General features: G+C 36.1%; 2 protein-coding genes across 4 annotated transcripts in view; both read left to right on the top strand.

Moving 5' to 3' along the window:
* Nucleotides 1-1301: 1301 nt before the first annotated feature.
* On the top strand, nucleotides 1302-9257 carry mtfmt (mitochondrial methionyl-tRNA formyltransferase). The gene is made up of 9 exons (XM_073837010.1): nucleotides 1302-2277; nucleotides 2371-2568; nucleotides 2720-2842; nucleotides 2924-3026; nucleotides 3914-3989; nucleotides 4107-4198; nucleotides 4276-4354; nucleotides 6283-6359; nucleotides 8892-9257. Exons 1-9 carry the CDS (start codon nucleotides 2030-2032, stop codon nucleotides 9087-9089), a joined length of 1194 nt encoding a protein of 397 aa, XP_073693111.1. The 5' UTR covers nucleotides 1302-2029; the 3' UTR covers nucleotides 9090-9257.
* Nucleotides 9258-9525: 268 nt separating this feature from the next.
* ppip5k1a (diphosphoinositol pentakisphosphate kinase 1a) overlaps nucleotides 9526-22438 on the top strand; it is a 55775-nt gene continuing 42862 nt past the window's right edge. For all 3 annotated transcript variants that reach the window (XM_073835958.1, XM_073835957.1, XM_073835959.1), the window contains exons 1-6: nucleotides 9526-9571; nucleotides 15650-16142; nucleotides 19200-19395; nucleotides 19863-19953; nucleotides 20066-20151; nucleotides 21431-21585. In XM_073835958.1, coding sequence (XP_073692059.1) covers nucleotides 15993-16142; nucleotides 19200-19395; nucleotides 19863-19953; nucleotides 20066-20151; nucleotides 21431-21585 — 678 coding nt within the window. In that variant the 5' untranslated portion in view covers nucleotides 9526-9571; nucleotides 15650-15992. The remainder of the gene's footprint in view (nucleotides 9572-15649; nucleotides 16143-19199; nucleotides 19396-19862; nucleotides 19954-20065; nucleotides 20152-21430; nucleotides 21586-22438) is intronic.

The following is a 22438-nucleotide window of genomic DNA, read 5'->3' as shown; positions in this document are numbered from 1 at the left end:
TTCACCACTCCTTGGTGATAAAAACAGCATATGCTGGTTAGGTAGTTTTGATGCTGGGACACTAGTTAGGTAGGTTTTGATCCTGGTTTAAGATGGTCCTTAACTGGTTTATGCTGGTCGACCAGCATTAACCAGCAAAAGGGCCAGCATAAACCAGCATCAAAACCTACAACCAGCCTACATAATGCAGTTTTTTTCAACAGGGCTATCCCACACATCCCTTAATTGTCCTAAAAAAATACATTCATGTATTAAACCGTGTTGCCAAGTTCGCGGTTTTCCCGCGGAATTGGGCTACTTTAACGCTGTTGCCGCGGGTGGTTTTTCATATCCGCCGGTTAAAACGACCCCAATAACGTTTCACCCCCCCCCCCCCCCTCCAGAACGCGATTTGCAATGGGTTTCAGCCCCTCAAAATACCATTGGGCTAGTTTTGCGTAGCAATTTGTGGGATTTGCGGGATTTGTTGTGAGAACCTGGCAACCCTGATATCAAACCAAGTAGTGCGGTATTTATATTTAAAGGAAGATCTCAACAGTGTTGGGCATGTACCTTTAAAAAAGTAATTAGTTATAGTTACTAGTTACTTCTCACAAATAGTAACTGAGTTAGTAACTGAGTTACATCATTATAAAAGTAACTAATTACCAGGAAAAGTAACTATTGCGTTACTTAAAAAAATCTAATTTAATATAACTATAAAATAAATCTAAAACATTGTACACTAATCTACACTATTTTAATGTTGTTGTGGGACAACGTGAGAGACAACTATCAAATTCAACATATTATAATTACTATTGTGGAACAGTAAAGCACAATAGATGGTTTAGAACTTTAAATATCGTTATCACCTGCGTTATTAGCCACTAATTTTGTGGCGGCATGTGAGGTGCTTCGGTAGATTAGAATTACCTGTCACCGACGCAGAGAGACTTTTTTTTCCCTGGGCATAAGTTGTACGTTACATAAACATTTTTGCCTTTCACCTCAGCGAGGGAAAAGTAGTGCTTATACTTCCAGTTTGCAAAAGCTACCTTTGAACTTGTTGGACTTGCCATCGTTGTGATGTTGTGGATATTTGTGTGTGAGACTGACCGTGCGTGTGCTTGTGTGTGAACAACCGCACTACTCTGCCTCTGATTGGCAAACAATGGAAATTAACTCAATCTAAGCCAATCATCGCGTTCTCAGTTACACCACGTTTACAGACACACCAATCATCATCACTGGTTATGTGTCCCGCCTCAGCCCCGAACATACACAAACACCTCAGAGAAAGAGAGGTCCTATGACTGAGAGAGACGCTGCTCGCATGAAAACTGCTTCAGTGTTGTCAATTATAGTAACGCGCATTTTATTGTCATTAACGGTAACGGCGTTGTAACAGGGGAAACAGTAATTCGTTTGATTACTCGTTACTGAAAAAAGTATCGCCGTTTATTTATAGCGCCGTTATTCCCATCACTGGATCTCAAGCACACTTAAAGTGATAGATAGATAGATAGATAGATAGATAGATAGATAGATAGATAGATAGATAGATAGATAGATAGATAGATAGATGGGGTCGTTAAAGTACAGTTTTAGGACTTTCAGCCAAATTCTCATTCAGTCTGTCAGCTAATCTGATTTATTGAAAAGATTCGATTAAACTGTACAGCTTTATAAACATAGTGTGTTTTTTATTTTATGTACAACAAAAATGTATATTCTGTGACTTTTATATTAAACCTATAGCGGAAATGACGTCAGCTTCAACATGGCGGCGCACACATGCTCCTGTGTGTACATGTAATGCTTTACCGTAACCTTGCAGCTGTCACCTACTGTTTTGCAAACTGATTAATATAATGAATACAATTTGGTCGCGTAATTGTGGAAAATGTCACGACTGCCTCGATTGAAGTTATCATGAAATAGAATGACTCTTCGGACTGCTACGTGCTTATATGTTAGGAGTGACTGTTCTGAGTTTTGCTAGCTGTTAAAAATAGTTTGTGTCATTCATGAAGGCTTACATTAGAGGATGTGGAACCTGAATTATTTAAAATTCATAGACCAGGGACGTTTGCTGTCTCAAGGACTTTGTAGCAACTGCATCACACGTCTTCGTCAATGTAGACGAGAACAGAATAGAAGAGGCTTCATTCTTTTAAGCAGGAATAAATCTTTTGCAACTCAATCACAATCTGCGTCAAAACCACCCTGGAGAGTGTTGTTCTTTGGAAGTGATGATTTTGCATTGGAATCATTGAAACGGCTTCATGTATCTAGGTAATGATATCCGGTCCAGTTTGTTATTGCATTACTGTTTGTGCTAAAACATACTGCATTATTCATGTGAGTAGTTTGATTTTCATTTTGTAGAGACACAAAAGCTGGAGTCATAGATTCACTTGAGGTTGTGACGCTGTCCAGAAATGCTCCAGTCAAAAAGTATGCAGAGCAGCACAAACTTCCTATTCACCAGTGGCCAGATGTGGACTTCAGTGCACAGTTTGATGTTGGTGTGGTGGTATCATTTGGCTGTTTAATCAAGGAGAACATCATCAACAAAATGCCATAGTAAGTAATTAGAATTCAGGGAAGAGCATGACTAAATACAACGACTGGATGGATACTGCACCATTTGTGTCTGTAGCCATTGTGTAAAATGTTTAAACAGCATGATCTCATGTCATTATAGACTGTAATTTGTATGTTTTTCATCCCTCAGTGGGATCCTGAATGTGCACCCTAGTCTGCTGCCACGCTGGCGGGGATCTGCTCCAATCTTTCATACGATTCTGCATGGTGACAGTGTCACAGGAGTGACTATCATGCAAATAAGACCGAAGAGGTAAATGACATGTAATCTGTGCATGGCTGGATCAATGTGAAAGTTACATAAATGATAGTTATGTATTATTTTGTATTTTAGATTTGATGTGGGCCCCATTCTTCAGCAAGAGCTCTATGAGGTTCCAAAGAACTGCACTGCTGATGAGCTCGGGGCCACTTTAGCGGTTATGGGTTCTAGAATGGTAACTTACACCCTCCTCTTAACATATTTTACATCTGTAATTAATCATTTCTTGTTTATAAAACTTGTTGAAATTCTAGGTCATTTTTTTTTTCTTTTAACCTATGGTGATTCATTTTCATTTATACTTTTAAGCAGAAACTTTTATGTAAAGCAAATTTGGGCTTGGGGGCAGTAAGATTTGTTTAAAAAAGAAAATACTTCTACGGAGCAGACACAATACATTAATCAAAAGTAACAGAAATTTATACCGTTAAAAATTGTTTTTCAGATAAATGCTATTCTTTGAAACTTTCTATTCATTATAAAAAAGTCAGTTTGCACAAAAATATTAAGCAGCACAAATGTCTTGAGCATTGATAATACTAATAAATGTTTCTGGAAAACCAAATCAGCATTAGAATGACTTCTGAAGAATCATGTATCACTGAAGTGTGGAGTAATTACTACTGAAATTTTTAAATAGTACTAATAATAATTGTAGTAATATTTCACAATATTACTGTATACTGCATTGTATAATAAAATCCAGTCTTGGTGAGCAAAAGAGGATTCTTTCAAAAACATTTTTTTAATTTTAATTTGTAGTGTATATTACATTTATGAATTCCCCTTCTTCAATTCTTACATTCCCTTGAAAACAAACCCATGACCTTGATGTTGCCAGTGCCATGCTCTACTGTTTGAACTACACTAATACTCCATAATATTACAGGAATACTTTGGGCTACAGAAACTATTTATTTATACAATATACAGTTTTGTTAGTGGGTTTGGTTATGCACTTATACATTATACATTTGCTCCATTAACACTCTTTGGCATGAAATCAAAAGTTTAATTCATATGAATTGTTTTAAAACTTCTGTCTCATATTTAAATCAACAGTTGATGGACACTCTTAAACATCTCCCAGAAAGGATAGCAAACAGAAAGGAGCAGTCTAAGGAGGGTGCATCAATTGGTAAGTGATAATGACCAAAACACAGAGTCAATGAATTCTGAAGCAATGAAGCCCTCTAGATTAGATCACCATGTGAGATGAACTACATTAATACAACATCTGTGTTTCTGTCTTCAGCCCCTAAAATTAGTTCAATGATGGCCTGGATAATATGGGAAGAGCATAGCTGTGACTACATTGATCGACTGTTTCGAGCTGTTGGATCTCGGGTAAGAATAAAGAGATCCTAAGAAACAAACATTAACATCAGTTGTGATTTAAACAGTGTTTTTTTTTTCTCAAACAGATTTCTTTGAAAACAATGTGGATGGGCAATCCCATCAAACTTCTGGACTTTGTTGGCAAATGCAATGTGTTGTTTACAGGTAACCAGAGTTGCTTATTTGGTGATTTTTGCAGTATTGGTTGTGACTGAGTGACTAAAGGCATTTTCACATCTGGCTCATTTAGAGCTTTTCTTTCAGAAACCTGGCACATTTTCTCCCTCATTTATTTTCGGTTAGACATAAATGAACCTGGCAGTTGTGCTCATACAGTTGAAGTCAAAAGTTTACATACACCTTCCTGAATCTGAAAAATGTTAATTATTTTACCAAAATAAGAGGGATCATGCAAAATGCATGTTGTTTTTTATTTAGTACTGTCCTGAATGAGATATTTTACATAAAAGATGTTTACATATAGTCCACAAGGAAAAAAAAAAAGTTGAATTTATAAAAAAATGACCCTGTTCAAAAGTTTACATACGCTTGATTTTGAATACTGTGTTGTTAGCTGAATGATCCACAGCTGTGTGTTTTTTTTTTTTTGTTTTTTTTTTTGTGATAGTTGTTCATGAGTCCTTTGTTTGTCCTGAACAGTTCAACTGCCCACTGTTCTTCAGAAAAATCCTTCAGGTCCCACAAATTCTTTGGTTTTTCAGCATTTTTGTGTATTTGAACCCTTCCCACAATGACTATGGATTTTGAGGTCCATCTTTCACACTGAGGACAACTGAGGGGCAAGAGGTGTAAACTTTTGAACAGAATTAAGTTAAGCTTAATGTATACAAGTCCCTCAGTTGTCCTCAGTGTGAAAAGATGGACCTCAAAATCATACAGTCATTGTTGGAAAGAGTTCAAATACACAAATATGCTGAAAAACCCAAGGGGAAATGTATTACATAAAAAGCAGCAGTGTCTTAACTGGTTTAATCCCAAAATTTTCCCAGACATCACAATATCCAAATGATGAGTCATTAGCAACCTTTTGAAATAATAATGTTTTTTTTTTTTTTTAAGTGTATGAAAAAAGTGTTTTATGGTCTGTCACAATTGTGGGACAATGTGTGTACTGAATTAACATATTTATGCAGTCATACATTTTTTTTAATATATCTTAGCCCAGCTATTTTAAACTATTTGATCACGTTCTAGGGTTACTAGTATGCATAAAAAAACCTTATGTAACTGATAGGAATACTGAAATAAAATACAACCATCAACGTATTTTAGAATTGTTACTTTTATGTAACATATATAATAAAATTTTATATTAGTGCTACCAGTATTACAACATCAATATTGTAGCTTATTTGTAACAATATTTCCATATTTACAGGAAGTGCACTAAAACATCAGTCAGTTAGGTTTTTTGAGTTTTATAAATTGGGTGAACAAATTACTTACCAAGCTTGAAAACCAAAGAGCATCTCTTTATCTTAAAATCTTACTGTTCTTTTCTGAAACAGGTGCATTACAATTTTAATAATTTGTTTTAATCTTGACGGATGATCTTAGAATGCATAGGGCATTATATCATCGCAATATAATTTTCCTCAATAAAATGATAACAAGAGTTTGATAAATGTTTGATATAACGAAACGGCGCTAATAATGATAATATGCTATTATTGAAGACTAATGGTTAATTTTAATAAAACTCAAACAGTCAGAATGATTCAATTTCACCATATAAAAAAATGAGGTTGTTACAGTTTTTACAGATGTTACTGTTTTTAACCTAAAAGAAATATAGATATGTAATAATTATTGATATTGGCTGATGTTATTGTGATCATTTTGGCCATTTCGCCCAGCCCTAGGCAGTTTTATGCACATTGTGTGTACGCTGTGAAATGTTGCATTCTGAAAGCGCACTGAACCAAGAAAATAATACAACATTGTAACAATTTAATTGTAACAATCCCTGTTTCAGAACAAAGCAACATTCTACAGATCTGAAAACGCCCTAACTAACTATGTTTGTCTACTGGAAAAAGAGTGGTCACACTTTCTTTCATGTTTCTTTGCAGCTGCTCCAAATTTATCTTCAGTGCCAGGGTCAGTCCATTACCAGAAAGAATCCAATACTCTACTTGTTCGTTGCAAGGTATGCGCATGGAGAAATGTTTCCACATACACAAATCCATTAGCACAAAAGAAAAATGCTCAATGCCAGTCAAACCACCAGAGGCCTGCCACATTGATGGTGTGGATGTACAATGGATAGCGAGTTTTTTTCCCCCTTCAGCTATTCCCATCTATTTAATGATCACACTGTTTACTCTGATCTGCTGTCAATCCCCTGCTCTCCAGTTTCCACAGAAAATTAATATGAAAGCACCACTTACGATGCACTCGCTTTGTGTCAGTATTTAAGTATAACACTGTAATAGAATTTACAGTCAAAGCAAAAATTATTCAGACATCAGATTTAATTTTTAACAGGACACTGTAGTTCATTTATGTAAGTTAGGAGAGCAAAATAAAGTAAACTGACATATTATACATAAAAATTCTTCATACAGTAAACTACCAGTAAAACTGATAAAAACTTGGGACCAAAAATTATTCAGACACGTTTGGCTTAAGTGTTTTTTTCTTTAATTTCTAGTGTGATCTTTTTACACTGAACAAAATTAATTAATTGATTTAATTTTAAGTGTTAGTTTACATAAATATTTGAATTTCATGTCAGCCTAATTTCTATTCACAAAAACTATTGGAATGGTTTTAGCTTTAGTTAACAACAATGTTGGGGGTTACAAGTAACACGAGTTACGTAATCAGATTACTTTATTTAAGGAACCGTATGTAGGATTGTGGCCAAAACTGGTACTGCAATCACTTTCAAAATACTGTAGAATGGTGTATCCCCTCCCTCTCCCCCCTGACTCGAGGTTGCCAGCTAAGCTGCAGGAACCTAGGCTTCTACAAGGAGCTTCCAATGGCAAGTGACGAGTCCTACACAGTATTTTTTTTTCTTCTGTTAATTTTGTTTATGCTTCACGAGCGATGTTTTGCGAAGTAAGGAAAGGAGGTGAAGTGAGGCCAAGTATGGTGACCCATACTAGGAATTTGTGCTCTGCATTTAACCCATCCAAGTGCACACACACAGTAGTGAACACACACACCGTGAACACACACCCGGAGCAGTGGGCAGCCATTGCTGCGGCGCCCGGGGAGCAGTTGGGGGTTCGGTGCCTTGCTCAAGGGACTCACCTCAGTCGTGGTATTGAGGGTGGAGAGAGTGCTGTGCATTCACTCCCCCGCCTACAATCCCTGCCGGACCTGAGACTCGAACCTGCAACCTTTGGGTTACAAGTCCGACTCTCTAACCATTAATTATGTATCGCAAAAAAATTCTAATATTTCGTAAAGATGTACTGTAATACAACATTTCAGTCGGAACATAGATTGTTTTAATACCCTGCTAGTGGTGCGATATAAAGCTTTTTATTAACGCATTTAGCACAGGCGACCGTGGAAAATCCACTGTGTATGGAAGCAAAGTAAGCCAAACATAAAATTAGCAACGTTGGCGTCTGTCTTCAAATTCTTCTCCGTTTTCAGCTGTCTCCATCTGTCAAAGGCATCTCCTATACAAATCCTTGTTTTATTTCGGACTTTGTCACGACGTATTTCGGATTCATAACGAGGTCTTTTAGGTTTCGTAACGTTATACATGTTTTATCCGACACGTTCATAGCTGCAGCTGTAACTAGAGCAGAGCTGGCAACCCGGAGGACGAAACTCTGACTTCGTGATTGGTAGATAGCTGGAGGGTGGAGCCTCAGACCAAAATACAAAATGACAACAATAACATCAGTTGTGGGCTGCAACTCTCACTTTTAAATGACAATATCCTGGCCGGACCACTGTTGTCAGTGATATAAGTATTTGAAATGAACATGATTTCTTAATGTCTAGTGACATGTCAGGGCCATTTTATGATTAACTGAAATAAATTTCTTACATACGGTTCCTTTAAGTAACTAGTAAAGTAACATTACTTTTTCATTTACAAAAAAATGTCTGAGTTACTTTTTGTTTCCTTAATGTATTTAATCCTATTTTATTATAAACCAATGTCTTTGCTGTTGACCTCAAATTGAACCATACCAATAAGCAAAACTTAACATTTGTGCTTCATTTTTCTCATTGCTGAAGAGAGTTGAACTTCCTTTTTTCTACAGTTCTACTGTACAGACATGAATTCACTTTTCCTTCAGCCTTAGGCTTATTCATTTCACTTTTTGGTGTGAAAGGGCTTTTACAACAACTTTTTATATTAAAAACAAACAAGCAAGCCCTGCTTAGATTTAAAAAGTAACGCAAAAGTAATGTAACACATTACTTAAAATAAAAATTAACTAAGTAGCGTAATTAGTTACTTTTTTAGGGAGTAAGGCAATACTGTAATGTATTACTTTTAAAAGTAACTTTCCATAACACTGGTTAACATTAACAATGACAACAGTCAATGTACCAGATTATACTTGTATATTCATATTTCAGTTCCTAATGTTGATACCCGAAGAACAGTGGTTTTAACATTTGCTGCACAGTTAACGTAACAATTTGCATTCAGTGCAGTTCTTGTCGTCTGTTTTCACCACTTTTTTTTATTTTATTTTTTTAGGATGGCTGGGTTGGATTCAAAGCAGTGAATTTCAAGAAAAGGCTGTCCGCAGCAGATTTCTTTAATGGATATCTCCATCAGAGCGTGCTGAAGAAATCTCCCTCCACAAACACCTGTCTGTTCCAGAGTTATAAAGAGACTCATTTACCTGGAGGACACGACAATAACATGCTACTACGGAATAACACTTCACTTTGAAGCCTGGCTATATTGCATCATTAATAACAACACATAATCATATGAACTCTCATGACATTAATACATGTTTGTCTGTTTTAAGACAATCTTGTATATTTGTAGATCCCTGCACATTTGTATAGCCGTAGCGTGAATGAATGTGAATACAATAAAATTATTTTAAAGATGTTTGAATGGTTGTACGATTTGATTCAGATTCGCTGACAAGCTACACAAGAATTCGTTACATAGTTTTATCAGGAGAAATCACTTTTTAATACTCCAAAGTACATTGAGGCGAAGTGAATCCTGCTGCTGCCACATAAGTCCCGCCCTGTTATCGCCTCACAGGTTAGTCGTGATTGTCCGTCTGCAAATCCCGATCTTTCATTGGCTGAAAGCTTTGTTTATCTTTGCGTCCGAAGTAAAGTTCGGTTTCATTTACAACCTGTCAAATCCGAGGACAGCTGTGAAACCCTCAACACCGCCTCGCATATCACGTAGTAAGTCATCACTGGAAAATGCCGTTAATGTCCGCATTATTGCATGAAACCAAAGGGTTTTAATTTTGCCCAAACTAAGTTTAATTAGCTTCCGTTGTCATTCAGTTTCTAAAACAGCTAAAGAAAAGTGTCTTGTTTACGTTGAGCTAACGAATAGCCGTGTTGCTAGCTAGCGAGCCCCCACAATCTACTCACGACTTCTCTAACATGTTTATAAATGGAAAGCGGGAGGAAATTACATAAATTGTATTTATCCCCCGTTCTATTGTTTAGGCTTTCATGAGACTGTTATTTGCCGCAAAGGGGTTGTTCAGTTTGTTTGCTCATGTTATAATACAAAGTCAGTGTAACGTTAGTGTTCATTGGTATAACGTTAGAGATTTGAAACTGTTACCTAGTAACCTGATACGTAGACTGTGCTGTCACACTTACACATGTGTAATACTATGTTTTTACACATTAGCTAGACACGATTTATATATAATGTGAATGTCATAGACATTGACTTTCCTCATGTCAGCTTCAGTTCAATAAATGCATAGACAGTATATAATGTGTTCTGTGGGAATACAGCTTACGCATGGCTAACAGCCAGAGTTCCTCAAGCAATTGAACAGGTGTAAATAGGGATTTTAACCATCTAATACTTCTGAACTTCTAATACTTTGTGCAGCAGAGAGATAATCATGTTAAGTATGGAACTAGCTTTACCCAAAATAACATCTGTGCCATGAATGGATTCAAACTGTGGTAAATTGGAAATAACTGAATTATTATACAGAATTATTCAACTGTTCAGATTCAGAATCATTCAGGCTTGCTACCACCTTCATCATGTTACCTGGTTGATTCAGTAAAAAATGTATGAGTTGAAAGCGGTTTAGTAAAATGAGATCTGTGGGGTGATTCCTCTTGTTCAGAGACTAAACAGTAACTAAAACCTAAGTAAAGATAATTTTATATAATTCAGTGTACATGTCTGTCAATCAGCTGATGTGGTTACAGTGGCACAAGTGTATTTTCAGTCTCTGAGAACAGAGCTCTGTGGTTAGTCTGGACTGGAGAATCTGCTGACGTGAAGGCAGGAGTCTGTAACATGAGTGCCAGCATGATAATTAAGCAATATGACACAAGCAGAAGTGCTGTTGTTTTAAATTTTCATAAATGCTAGTTAGCTCATATATTTGTTTTTTGTTTTGTTTTTTGCCAATGAAAATAGTTTTGTGAGAAACCAAAGCATCAAGCTTTGGGTGTCAAAAAGCAATGGAAATTGACAGATCTTTAATAAATATTAATGAAATCAACTATTAGGACCACAAGTCCTAGTTCATGAAATAAACTAACAGTCCATGTGTTTGTGTGATATTGCTTAAAGGGATAGTTCACCCCAAAAATGTAAATTCTTTCATCTGTTTACTCACCATAAGATTTTCATTCATCTTCAAAACACAAATAAAAGTTCATAAAGACATCATAAAAGTTATCTTTATGAATTCAGCAGTTTAATCCAAGTTCAAAGAAATGATCGCTTTATACACCACGAGTCAAAAGTTTTTGAACTTTGATTTTTATGTTTTTTTGAAGAAGTCTTTTCTGCTCACCAAGCCTGCGTTTATGTGATCCAAAAAACAGCAAAAGCTGTAATATTGTGAAATATTTTTATTATAAATAATTGCTTTCTGTTTGAATGTATTTTAAAATAATAATTTATTCCTGTGATCACAGCTACATTTTCTGCACTAATTTTTAATTACTCCAGTCTTTAGTGTCACATGATTCTTCAAAAATCATTCTAATTTGTTGATTTGCTGTTCAAGAAACATTTGAGTGATTGAATGATGAAGTTGAGTGAAACAGTTGAAATAAAAAGCTTTTGTAACGTTATACTCTATTCCATTCAAAAGCTTGGAGTCAGTATAATTTATATATGTATTTTTTGGAAAGAAATTCTAGAAAATCATATTAAAGGATAAATGCGGTTTTTATGAACTTTCTATTCATCAAAGAAATCTGAAACAATTCTGCTCAGCTGTTGTCAACACGATATTAACAATAAATGTTTTTTAAGCAGCGAATCAGAATATTACAATGAAATCACAGGAAAAATGAATTTTCAAATATAATCTAATAGAAAACAGTTATTTTAAATGGTAAAAATATTTCAAACTTTTACTGTTTTTGCTGTATTTTGAATCAAATAAATGCAGGCTTGGTGAGCAAAAGATACTTCTTTAAAAAACATTAAAAATCTTACTGTTAAAAAATAAACAGATTTAATTGAATCTTTTTATTTCCTTCTGAACAGTGGTCCTTGCACATACAGTGAGCACATTGAATATGGTAAATGAAAATGTAGTAGCCAAAAAGTAATGATTATTTCACCACAAGAGGTGCAGTGTGCATTGTGGTGAGTAGCATCATCTACCTGTTCACATCCTGTAATATTATCCTTCCCATGATGTTGTATTTTGTTTAAGACGGGTACTGGTGGTGGGAATGTGTGGTTCTTAAACTCCTCATGTTTTCATTAAGAGTGTACCTTTGTGCCAACATTGTTAATTTAAACCTAAGAGTAAACAACAACTTACCACTCTGTCATGGTTATAGGAAACCCACTACAGGAAATTTAACTGCATTTGCTTGATGCACACAAACACACCTTATTGGTTTTCGTGGAGACTCAACCCTACTTGTGTGGCACGAAGAACAAACTCCCTTGGCTTTTGCATGTCAAGCACATTTGAGCTACGACTGAGCAATATTAAAGCAATAATCCTCAAAAAGCTGTGGTTTACAGTGAATTTAGAACAACTTAGGGGTGCTGTTAGGCACAATCCATGTATAGATCTATGTATTAGGTCTTAAAGTGACAGCAGTTTCATATACTTGCTGTTGTGTGTCCTTAAAAGGTAATTCACCCAAAAATGAAAATTAGACCAATATTTACTCACTCTGAAGGCATCCTAGGTGTATATGACTTCCTTCTTCCTTCCTAAATTTAACTTCCTGCAAGCAGAGTTATATTAAAAATTGTTCAAGCTTTATAATGGCAATGGGTGGGTGTTTCTCTTCAATAGTCCAAAAACAAGACCAATGCAGCGCATCCATCCATAATAAAAAGTGCCTCACATGGCTACAGGGGTTAAATAAAGGCCTCCTGTAGCAAATCGATGCAATATTATAAGAAAAATAAAATGTGCTAATCACTTTTAATATTGCAAATGCAGACTCACAGGCGCATGTGCTACACTTACATCTTACATCATCCACCCGGAGTAGTTTCTGTGTACAACTGTTAGCGCAAGCTAGAAACAAGTGATTATTACGTCTTAAAAATTGATATTTTTCTTACAAAAACAAATGGATTCACTGCAGGAAGCCTTTATTCACCCCCCCGGAGCTGTGTGAGGCACTTTTTTTAATGGATGGATGCACGACTTGTTTTGGACTGTTGAACAAAAACACCCGCCCACTGCCATTATAAAGCTTGGAGGAGCCAGAAATTTTTTTAATATAACTCTGATTGCATTCGTCTGACAGAAGCAAGTTATATATCCCTAGGATGCCTTGAGGGTGAGTAAATAATGGGCAATTTTCATTTTTGGGTGAACTAACCCTTTAATGTAATCACAAAGGACAGAGAAAATAACTCACTGCTTTTGACTGAAAATCATTTGTAGTTTTTATACGAATTACTTTATGTTTACTTCATACAGAAAAGACCGTATGTAGTGTTTCTTAGGTACATTTGAGCACTTGGTTTCTGTGGTATTTCTTACTCGATTACTGCTGTTAAATAGACCTACTGTACTTCAACAATTTGAGGCACCTTTTTGTATATTGTATTCATTCTATTCTTTGTAAATTGCATCTTTTATCAAAATTAGTTTGGGAAATTAATTTGGCTGTGTAGCCTCTGTACTGTTCTCTTATTTTCAAAATAGTCAACGTGAAAAAGAATTGTGGTAAGATTGTGGATTGTGATCCTGCCTGAAAAAAAAAGATTTTTTGCAATACCACTCACCCCTAATTTGAGCTTCTGTTTACCATATTTAATGTGCTCTGTATATGTGTTGGTTATATGTTAATAATTAAATAAATATATATATATCTTCATCATAAAAAGGGAAAAAGACAAAGTATTAAACTGCTCAATTCGTATGGATTACAGTCGTGGCCAAAAGTTTTGAGAATTACATAAATATTGGAAATTGGAAAAGTTGCTGCTTAAGTTTTTATAATAGCAATTTGCATATACTCCAGAATGTTATGAAGAGTGATCAGATGAATTGCATAGTCCTTCTTTGCCATGAAAATTAACTTAATCCCGAAAAAAAACTTTCCACTGCATTGTTAAGAAGGCTTCAGGGCGTCCAAGAAAGTCCAGCAAGTGCCAGGATCGTCTCCTAAAGAGGATTCAGCTGCGGGATCGGAGTGCCACCAGTGCAGAGCTTGCTCAGGAATGGCAGCAGGCAGGTGTGAGCGCATCTGCACGCACAGTGAGGCCAAGACTTTTGGAAGATGGCCTGGTGTCAAGAAGGGCAGCAAAGAAGCCACTTCTCTCCAAAAAAACCATCAGGGACAGATTGATCTTCTGCAAAAAGTATGGTCGAATGGACTGTTGAGGACTGGGGCAAAGTCATATTTTCCTAATGAAGCCTCTTTCCGATTGTTTGGGGCATCTGGAAAAAGGCTTGTCCGGAGAAGAAAAGGTGAGCGCTACCATCAGTCCTGTGTCACGCCAACAGTAAAGCATCCTGAGACCATTCATGTGTGGGGTTGCTTCTCATCCAAGGGAGTGGGCTCAGTCCCAATTTTGCCCAGAAACACAGCCATGAATAAAGAATGGTACCAAAACACCCTCCAACAGCAACTTCTTCCAACAATCCAACAACAGTTTGGTGAAGAACAATGCATTTTCCAGCACGATGGAGCACCGTGCCATAAGGAAAAAGTTGAAATTTTGGGTCCATGGCCTGGAAACTCCCCAAATCTTAAAACTTGTGGTCAATCCTCAAGAGGCGGGTGGACAAACAAAAACCCACTAATTCTGACAAACTCCAAGAAGTGATTATGAAAGAATGGGTTGCTATCAGTCAGGATTTGGCCCAGAAGTTGATTGAGAGCATGCCCAGTCGAATTGCAGAGATAAAAGCCTTTGAAATGTATGAAGTGCTTGTAATTATATTTCAATACATCACAGAAACAACTGAAACAAAGATCTAAAAGCAGTTTAGCAGCAAACTTTGTGAAAACTAATATTTGTGTCATTCTCAAAACTTTTGGCCACAACTGTACATTTATGATGTCTTTATGAACTTTTTAAATCATCAAAGCTTCGGTGGAATGGATTTGGAGTGGAGGGACAGAATTTTCTTAGGCTTCATTAAAAACATCATTGTGTTATGAAGATGAATGAAAGTCTTACGGGTTTGAAATGACATAAGGCTGAGTAATTGATGACAGAATTTTAATTTTTGAGTGTAATGACCATTTAATCAGCTGTGTTAAAGGGATAGTTCACCCAAAATTGAAAATTCTGTCAATAATTACTCTTCTTCATGTTGTTCCAAACCAGTAACCATCTTCGGAACTCTGATAAAATCCGGGAGTTTTCTGACCTCGCATAGACAGCAATGCAACTACTACGTTCAAGGCCCGGAAAGATAGTAAGGACATTATTAAAATAGTCCATGATACATCAGTGGTTCATCCATAATTTTACAAAGCTGTGAGAATAATTTTTATGCGGAAAGAAAATAAAAATAATGACTTTATTCCAGAATTCTTCTCCTTTGCGTCACAGTCCTTCACCATTATTGAGAGTACCAGGACATGGTAGTACCCTTGCTGTCTAAGGAGGCTCAGAGAGCTCTTGGGTTTTATCAAAAATATCTTAATTTGTGTTACAAAGATGAAGGTCTTACAGGTTTGAAGTGGGTGAGCTATTTCTTTAATTCACTAAGTGTACAAGAACTATAGTCAGTGACCATCAACCAATCCCCTTTAAGAACACAATTTATGTGTGCGCTGACTGATTGTATCACTTATTGATTACATGTTTGTTTGTTTTTGCAGTGAAGAAGATGCTTCTTTTCATCCTTCCGTCCACTTTTTGAGAATCCTGCAGAAAGATCCTCTCTCATATAAACCAAAAGACATTAATCTTAGGAAGAATGAATTTGTGTTTTCAGTCCATCACTTCACATCCTTTCCAATAACTGTAAACCTGCACTTTGGCAGGCCTCATTCAGCCTCCGCTCTGCCTCACTATCTCACACTCACACGCTCCGCCAGTGACCCCACCGCCGCTCCTGCAGGCTGGGTACGGAGCTGGTCTGGCCGCGTGCCCCTCCAGCTCTGTGTGTTAGTGTGAGATGGCGCGGCAGGAAGCAGAGGGTCGCTGCCGCTGTGGACTGTAATGTCAGAGCCCAGCAGCCCCGGCGAGAGCCAGTGCGGCGCTCCCAGATTCTTCGTGGGCTGCGCGGAGGATGAGAGCGAAGGCCTGGACGACTACGCCAGCATGAGGACAGACATGGAGCTGTACGAAGACGACCTGGAGGATGACTCGGTACGAATTGTGTACAGTTTGATTAAGTGTATAGGCTAACAAAGGAATTTTGCAGGAAATCCTTCACATACTTAAATGTTTAGTATTTTGAGAATAGAAGCATGTAAAAAGTTTTCAGCAGCCATTACTTCAGTTATCAGTCTCACACGATCCTTTAGAAATCATTCAAATACAGGTAAGGGCAAAATTTTACATCCCCCTTTCAGAATCTGCAAAATGTTAATTATTTTACCAAAATAAGAGGGATCATACAAAATGCATGCTATTGTTTATTTAGTACTGACTTGCATACGATATTTCACATAAAAGATGTTTACATATAGTCCACAAGAGACAATAGTAGTTGAATTTTGATTTTAATACTGTGTTCTTACCTGAATAATCCACAGCTGTGTTTTTGTAAGTATCTTCTGTAGCTTCTGAAGCAGAAACTAAATGAAAAAATATGATATTTAGGCAAAATAAGAAAAATGTATCAGCAGACCCATGAGAAGCAACAGGAGCTGAACATCATGGTCCTGGCCAGCAGCAGCACAGTTGTGATGCAGGACGAATCATTCCCAGCCTGCAAAATAGAGTTCTAAATTCAACATGGCTCCCAGGTTCACATCTTTACTCTCAAATGGTCCGTTACAGCCTTAATTGTAGTTTACTCAGTGTGAATATCTTAACCTTTTGCTTTTTAACTTCCCATGGTTTAAAACAGCACATTGTCTATTGCCCAAAAACGATGATGCAGGATTTGTAACTTAGGGCCTCAAAGCAACAATATCATTGAGAACAATACATTAAGTAATCAGATGAAAACCAGTTTAGCTGCAGCATTAGGGAATTTCTGATGTTTCTATTTGTGCTTTAGTTAAATCTCATTGTAAACAAGGCTATAGATTGACTTACTATTTGGTAACCCTGTTTAGTATAAAATTACAACTGGGAATGTAACCATAAAAACTAGGGTTTTCATCTAAGGGTTAAGAATTGTAGAGACCCATTTATGTATGTGCGTATGTATGTATTGTACAACGTAAAGGGAGAAGCCACCCTGAAAAATATATAGTGAAAGGCACGTCTTCCTTCTGTTCTCCTGCACTGTAGTAACTTTCATCTCTAAGAAATAATAATTAACGTTTACACCATTTGTCTGGGGTTTTTGAACCAGGTCATTTTTTATAAATTCAGCTATTATTTTTTCTTGTGGACTATATGTTATCTTTTATCTTTTATGTGAAATATCTTTTTCAGGTCAGAACCAAACAAAAAAATAACATGCATTTTGTATGATCCCTCTTATTCTGGTAAAAAAAAAAAAAAAAAACATTTTGCAGATTCTAAAAGGGGGATGTAACCTTTTGACCTCAACTGTATGATGATTTAGTGCTTAAGAAACATTTCTTATTATGAATGTTAAAAACAGTTTTGCTGCTTAATATTTTTGTAGAAACGTTTGCATTTTCTTCAGGATTCTTTGATGAATAGAAGGTTTTAAAGAACATGGATTATTTAAAATAGAAATCATATGTAACATTATACTTGTCAATCAATTTAATGCATTCTTGCCAAATAAAAGTATACAAAACTAACCTCAACCCTTCAAACAGTAGTAATTCAATTCTTGAATTTGAATTGAATTTGAATTGATGTCAAAAACAGGATCTAGAATTACAATTCGAATTTGAATTAAAGGAAGCAGAATTGCAATTCAATACAAATTCAAAGAAATTCATATACATAAGTGAAGTGTTTAACAATGAAGCTTTACAATATATGTCAGATATGATTTCATTGCATATTCTATAAATGATATTAGTTTGAACTACTTGTACAGATTGCATTGTGTTATTTGATTACTCTGAAATGAAAATAACAATTTGAACAAAACTAATCAAACATTGAGGGAGTAATTTATTTCAAGGTTTTGATCATTATCTATATGTTGGAACAAAATGTATGCAGGGTTGAGGAGTGACTAGTTATGTGTAATGAAATTATGCTATTAAATTACAAAATTAATGTAATTGTATGTGAGATTCAACACATTCTTTCTGTTGTTTGACTGTGTGGAATGTCTTTGAATTGCCATGAATTTAATTCCACTTCCTGTCATTCCAACTCCAATTCAAATTCAACTTCCTGTGGGGCGGAGTCAATTCAATTCAAATTCCAACTCATGAATTGAATGGCGGCCAATTCTGAATTGTGCACAAGCCTGTAGTATAGAGCTACTTCCTTTTACTTTTTACCACCAATTAAGTGTATTGCTCAGAAACCCATACATTAATAATTTAAAAATGTCCAGTGGAGAAGTGCTGTGCATGCAGTCAGCAAAAGTGGTTTATGGCTATGCACTTATAGAGAGTTAATCAATACCCTAGGAATGTCAAACAGCCTGATTTAAAGGGCACCTATTATGCAAAATTCACTTTTACATGTTGTTTGAATATAAATGTGTGTTGGCAGTATGTGTACACAACCCTGTGATGATAAAAATCCACCCGGTCCTTTTTTTTTATAATCCCATAAATCGCAGTGTCTCAGAACAAGCCGTTCACAGAATCTGTAAATGTGACATCACATTTTACAAGCCCCGCCTAGAGAGTTTAAATGCTAGAGCATTTAAAAGCAGCATAAGAAATGATAAAGCTATACACATTATTCACTCCAGAGCAGTGAGTGATTTTCTGCTTTTATTTTATTGTTGGAGTCATAGTAACAGTGTAGATAGCAGTACTGTATATAATACTGCTGTCACTTAATACACAGATCTAACATACACATGTGATTTCTTTCCCAGCTGTTTACTTTCACAGACATAACTGACTGTGTTTTTTACATAATCTTGTGTGTATTTGACAATTTAAGCGCAATAAGACATAAAAGAGAACTTAGTTCAGTACTCGCATGGCATGTGACAGCCGCTTTCTGTGTGCATGCTTTGGATGTGTGTGTCAGAAAACCACATATCAGGAGTTTAAACTGATATGGCTTTAAAACGCATGATTTCACATGTTTAGGTAGATACCGGTATGTCTTATTTAAATTTTTGTTTTTTCACTTAAGCCTCCAGAGCGTCAGATCGTGGTGGGGATTTGCTGTATGATGAAGAAATCTAAGTCCAAACCCATGACTCAGATCTTGGAGCGTCTTTGCAAGTTTGAGTACATCACAGTGGTCATCTTTCCAGAGGACGTCATACTCAATGAGCCGGTGGAGAAGTGGCCACTTTGTGACTGCCTGATCTCATTTCACTCTAAAGGTATGTCATGTGCTTGTGTCCTTTTAAGCTGGTTGTAGATCGGGTTTCTTAACCATAGTCTTAACCATAAAATAAGTCAATAAACTCAAGAAGCAGCTATATAGAAAATGTCTCATGCTCAGTAACCAAGCATTCCTATATCGTTATCTCAGTCTAATAAGATACAATGAAGGTACGATCACATTGGCGACATTCCTGCAAAATTTTGGGGGTCAAAGTGTCAATTGTTAATAATGTAAGTATAAATGAAGCTGCTTTCTGTTGCTCAAGTTGGTTGGGAAATATTTTTTGCATGGATTCCTATTGACTGAATTTTTGCCCTATGAAAATATGCAGAATGTTACCACAACTTGTCCTTTGGTGTGCAAATTATGTCTACAAATTTATAGCAGTGTGTTGTGTCTTGGCAAGTCATTTTTATATTATCACGGCCGTACTACCAACATTAATATTTTCTTTTGAATTAGGTTTCCCCTTGGATAAGGCAGTGAGTTACGCAAAGCTCCGCAACCCGCTGCTCATCAATGATCTTAATATGCAGTATTACATACAGGATAGGTATTAGCATATTCTTCAACCACAGTTTTGCATATTAGGTCTAATATTTACATACATTTCAGCATCCTGTATACCTGAATAAGGCTTTTCTGTTTTGTTTTGTTTTTACTAGGAGGGAAGTATATCGTATCCTGCAGGAGGAGGGGATAGATCTGCCACGCTATGCTGTGTTAAACCGCGACCCTGACAAACCTGATGGTCAGTCAAAATGATTTTTTTTAAATACAAGATGTATTTTATTTTATTTTTTCCCTAATATGTTTTTAAAGAGCTGTTTTTTATGAAAGCCCATTTCTGCCACTGAATAAAAAATAAAAAAGGTTATTGCAACTTAACTCACAATTCTAGCTTTTTATCTCACAATTGCGTTATACAAACTCGCAATTCTGACTTTTTTTTTTTTAGAATTGTGAGATATAAACTCACAATTGCGAGTTAAGTCAGAATTGCGAGATACAACCTCAAAGTTCTGAGAAATAGTCAGAATTGCGTGATATAAACTTACAATTCTGAGTTTAAAGTCAGAATTGTGAGATATAACCTTGAAGTTCTGAGAAATAGTCAGAATTGCGTGATATAAACTTGCAGTTCTGAGAAATAGTCGCAATTGCATGATATAAACTCACAATTGCGAGTTATAAAGTCAGAATTGCATGATATAAACTTGCAATTCTGAGAAATTAAGTCAGAGTTGTCTGATATAAACTCGCAATTTCGTGTGAAGTCAGGATTGTGAGATATAAACTCGTAATTCTGTGAACATATCAGTATTTTGAGAAAAAAAATCAGAATTGGGAGTTGAAGAATTGAAGTTTATATCTCACAATTCTGACTTTATTTCTTGCAATTGTAAATTTATGTCCCACAATTTAGACTTTATATTTAGCAGTTCTGACTTTATACCTCACAGTTCTGAGAAAAATTGTAGAATTGCAATTTTTTCATGACGCAATACTGAGAAAAAAGTTAGAATTGCGAGGTAAAAATTTGCAATTGCGAGAAAAAGTCAGAATTGTGACATAAAAAGTCGCAATTACCTATTTTTTATTCAGTTGCAGAAACGGCTTCTATAGCCTTTTGTTATTTCCTTGCTTATTTCCTCATCATCCAGTAGTGAAGTAGAAACCTTAATCTTAGCAAAGTGTCCTGCTTTGTCTCTGTTCTGATTTATTTTAGTCTCTGAGTAAATATAGCCCCTCACGTAGAGCAATTCCAAGCGTTTTACAGGCCGAAGATACAAGTATTGCTCTGAGGCCTGTGATGTGACCGCCTGGCATTCAATGAGCCATTATGTTCTTGGCAGCTATGACAGTTCCCTGAGGATCTGAATAAATATATCCTCCTCTAAACAAATGACAATCTTAGTGCTATATTTACCCAGCTATAAATCCACATAATCGTCATATCTCAGATGCTTAGATATTGTTTCTCTTCACTGGAGTACTGTTTTTAATGGTTTTTCCTTTTTTTGCCATAGAGTGTAACTTGATTGAGGGAGAAGACCAAGTTGAAGTTAACGGCGAAGTCTTTCTAAAACCCTTTGTGGAGAAGCCAGTTTCTGCTGAGGACCATAATGTGTACATCTACTACCCAACGTCAGCTGGAGGAGGCAGCCAGCGTCTCTTCAGAAAGGTCTTTTTGCTATCTATGCCATAGAGCTTGAATTGCATACCTCTTAATCACACAGGCACATAATTTGTCGTTAGGAATGGTGGAAACACAAACAGAGAATAGCATGCTGACATTTTGTTTTGGCCTTCCCTGTCAGCTGTACCAGAGTTTATCAGGGTATTTAGTCAGTGTTTGGGAGTAGCCTGCTAAAATAAGCAACAACTACTAACTTAAAGTCTTGTTTTAGCAGTTCATTCATTCATTAAAGGAGTCATAAACTGAATCAGTAATCAGTAATCCCTTGATATTTTGGCATATAATTTACTCACCCCCTTGTCATCAAAGATGTTCTTGTCTTTCTTTCTTCAGTCATAAAGAAATTATATTTTTTGAGGAAAACATTTCAGGAATGTTCTCCATATAGTGGACTTCTATGGTGCCTGCGAGTTTGAACTTCCAAAATGTCGTTTAAATGCAGCTTCAAAGAACTCTAAATGATCCCAGACATGGAAGAAGGATCTTACCTAGCGAAAGTTATTTTCTAAAAAAATGTACAATTTATATACTTTTAACTTCTAATGTTCATCTTGTCTGGCTCTGCGATGTGCATGCGTACTCTGTGCACTCCCATCTCATTTTCTCCTCCAATCTTCAAATGCGTTTTCAACCTAAATCACAGCAGTGTTCTTCTGTGAAGGATGTAGACTGTCAAACATACACAACTGTTAACCAATCATAGCAGTGGCCGTTAACTTCTGAGTCTACAATCCACCATGCCTATTCAAACAGAGTGTTCTTATGAGGGGGGTAAAAACAGGACAGAAAATAGCCTACTTCTAAATCATGTTTTTTGATGTAAAAATCTTGATAACAT

Source organism: Garra rufa, chromosome 3, assembly GCF_049309525.1.
Source record: "Garra rufa chromosome 3, GarRuf1.0, whole genome shotgun sequence".
Classification (NCBI taxonomy): domain Eukaryota; kingdom Metazoa; phylum Chordata; class Actinopteri; order Cypriniformes; family Cyprinidae; genus Garra; species Garra rufa.
Note: the sequence above shows the minus strand (reverse complement) of the source record. Positions and strands in the feature narration are given on the sequence as shown.

Coding starts and splice junctions, on each gene's coding strand:
- mtfmt (XM_073837010.1), top strand. CDS start 2,030: ATGTGGAACCTGAATTATTTAAAATTCATAGACCAGGGACGTTTGCTG. Junction 3,027..3,913: donor CGGTTATGGGTTCTAGAATG/GTAACTTACACC, acceptor TTAAATCAACAG/TTGATGGACACTCTTAAACA. Junction 3,990..4,106: donor TAAGGAGGGTGCATCAATTG/GTAAGTGATAAT, acceptor TTCTGTCTTCAG/CCCCTAAAATTAGTTCAATG.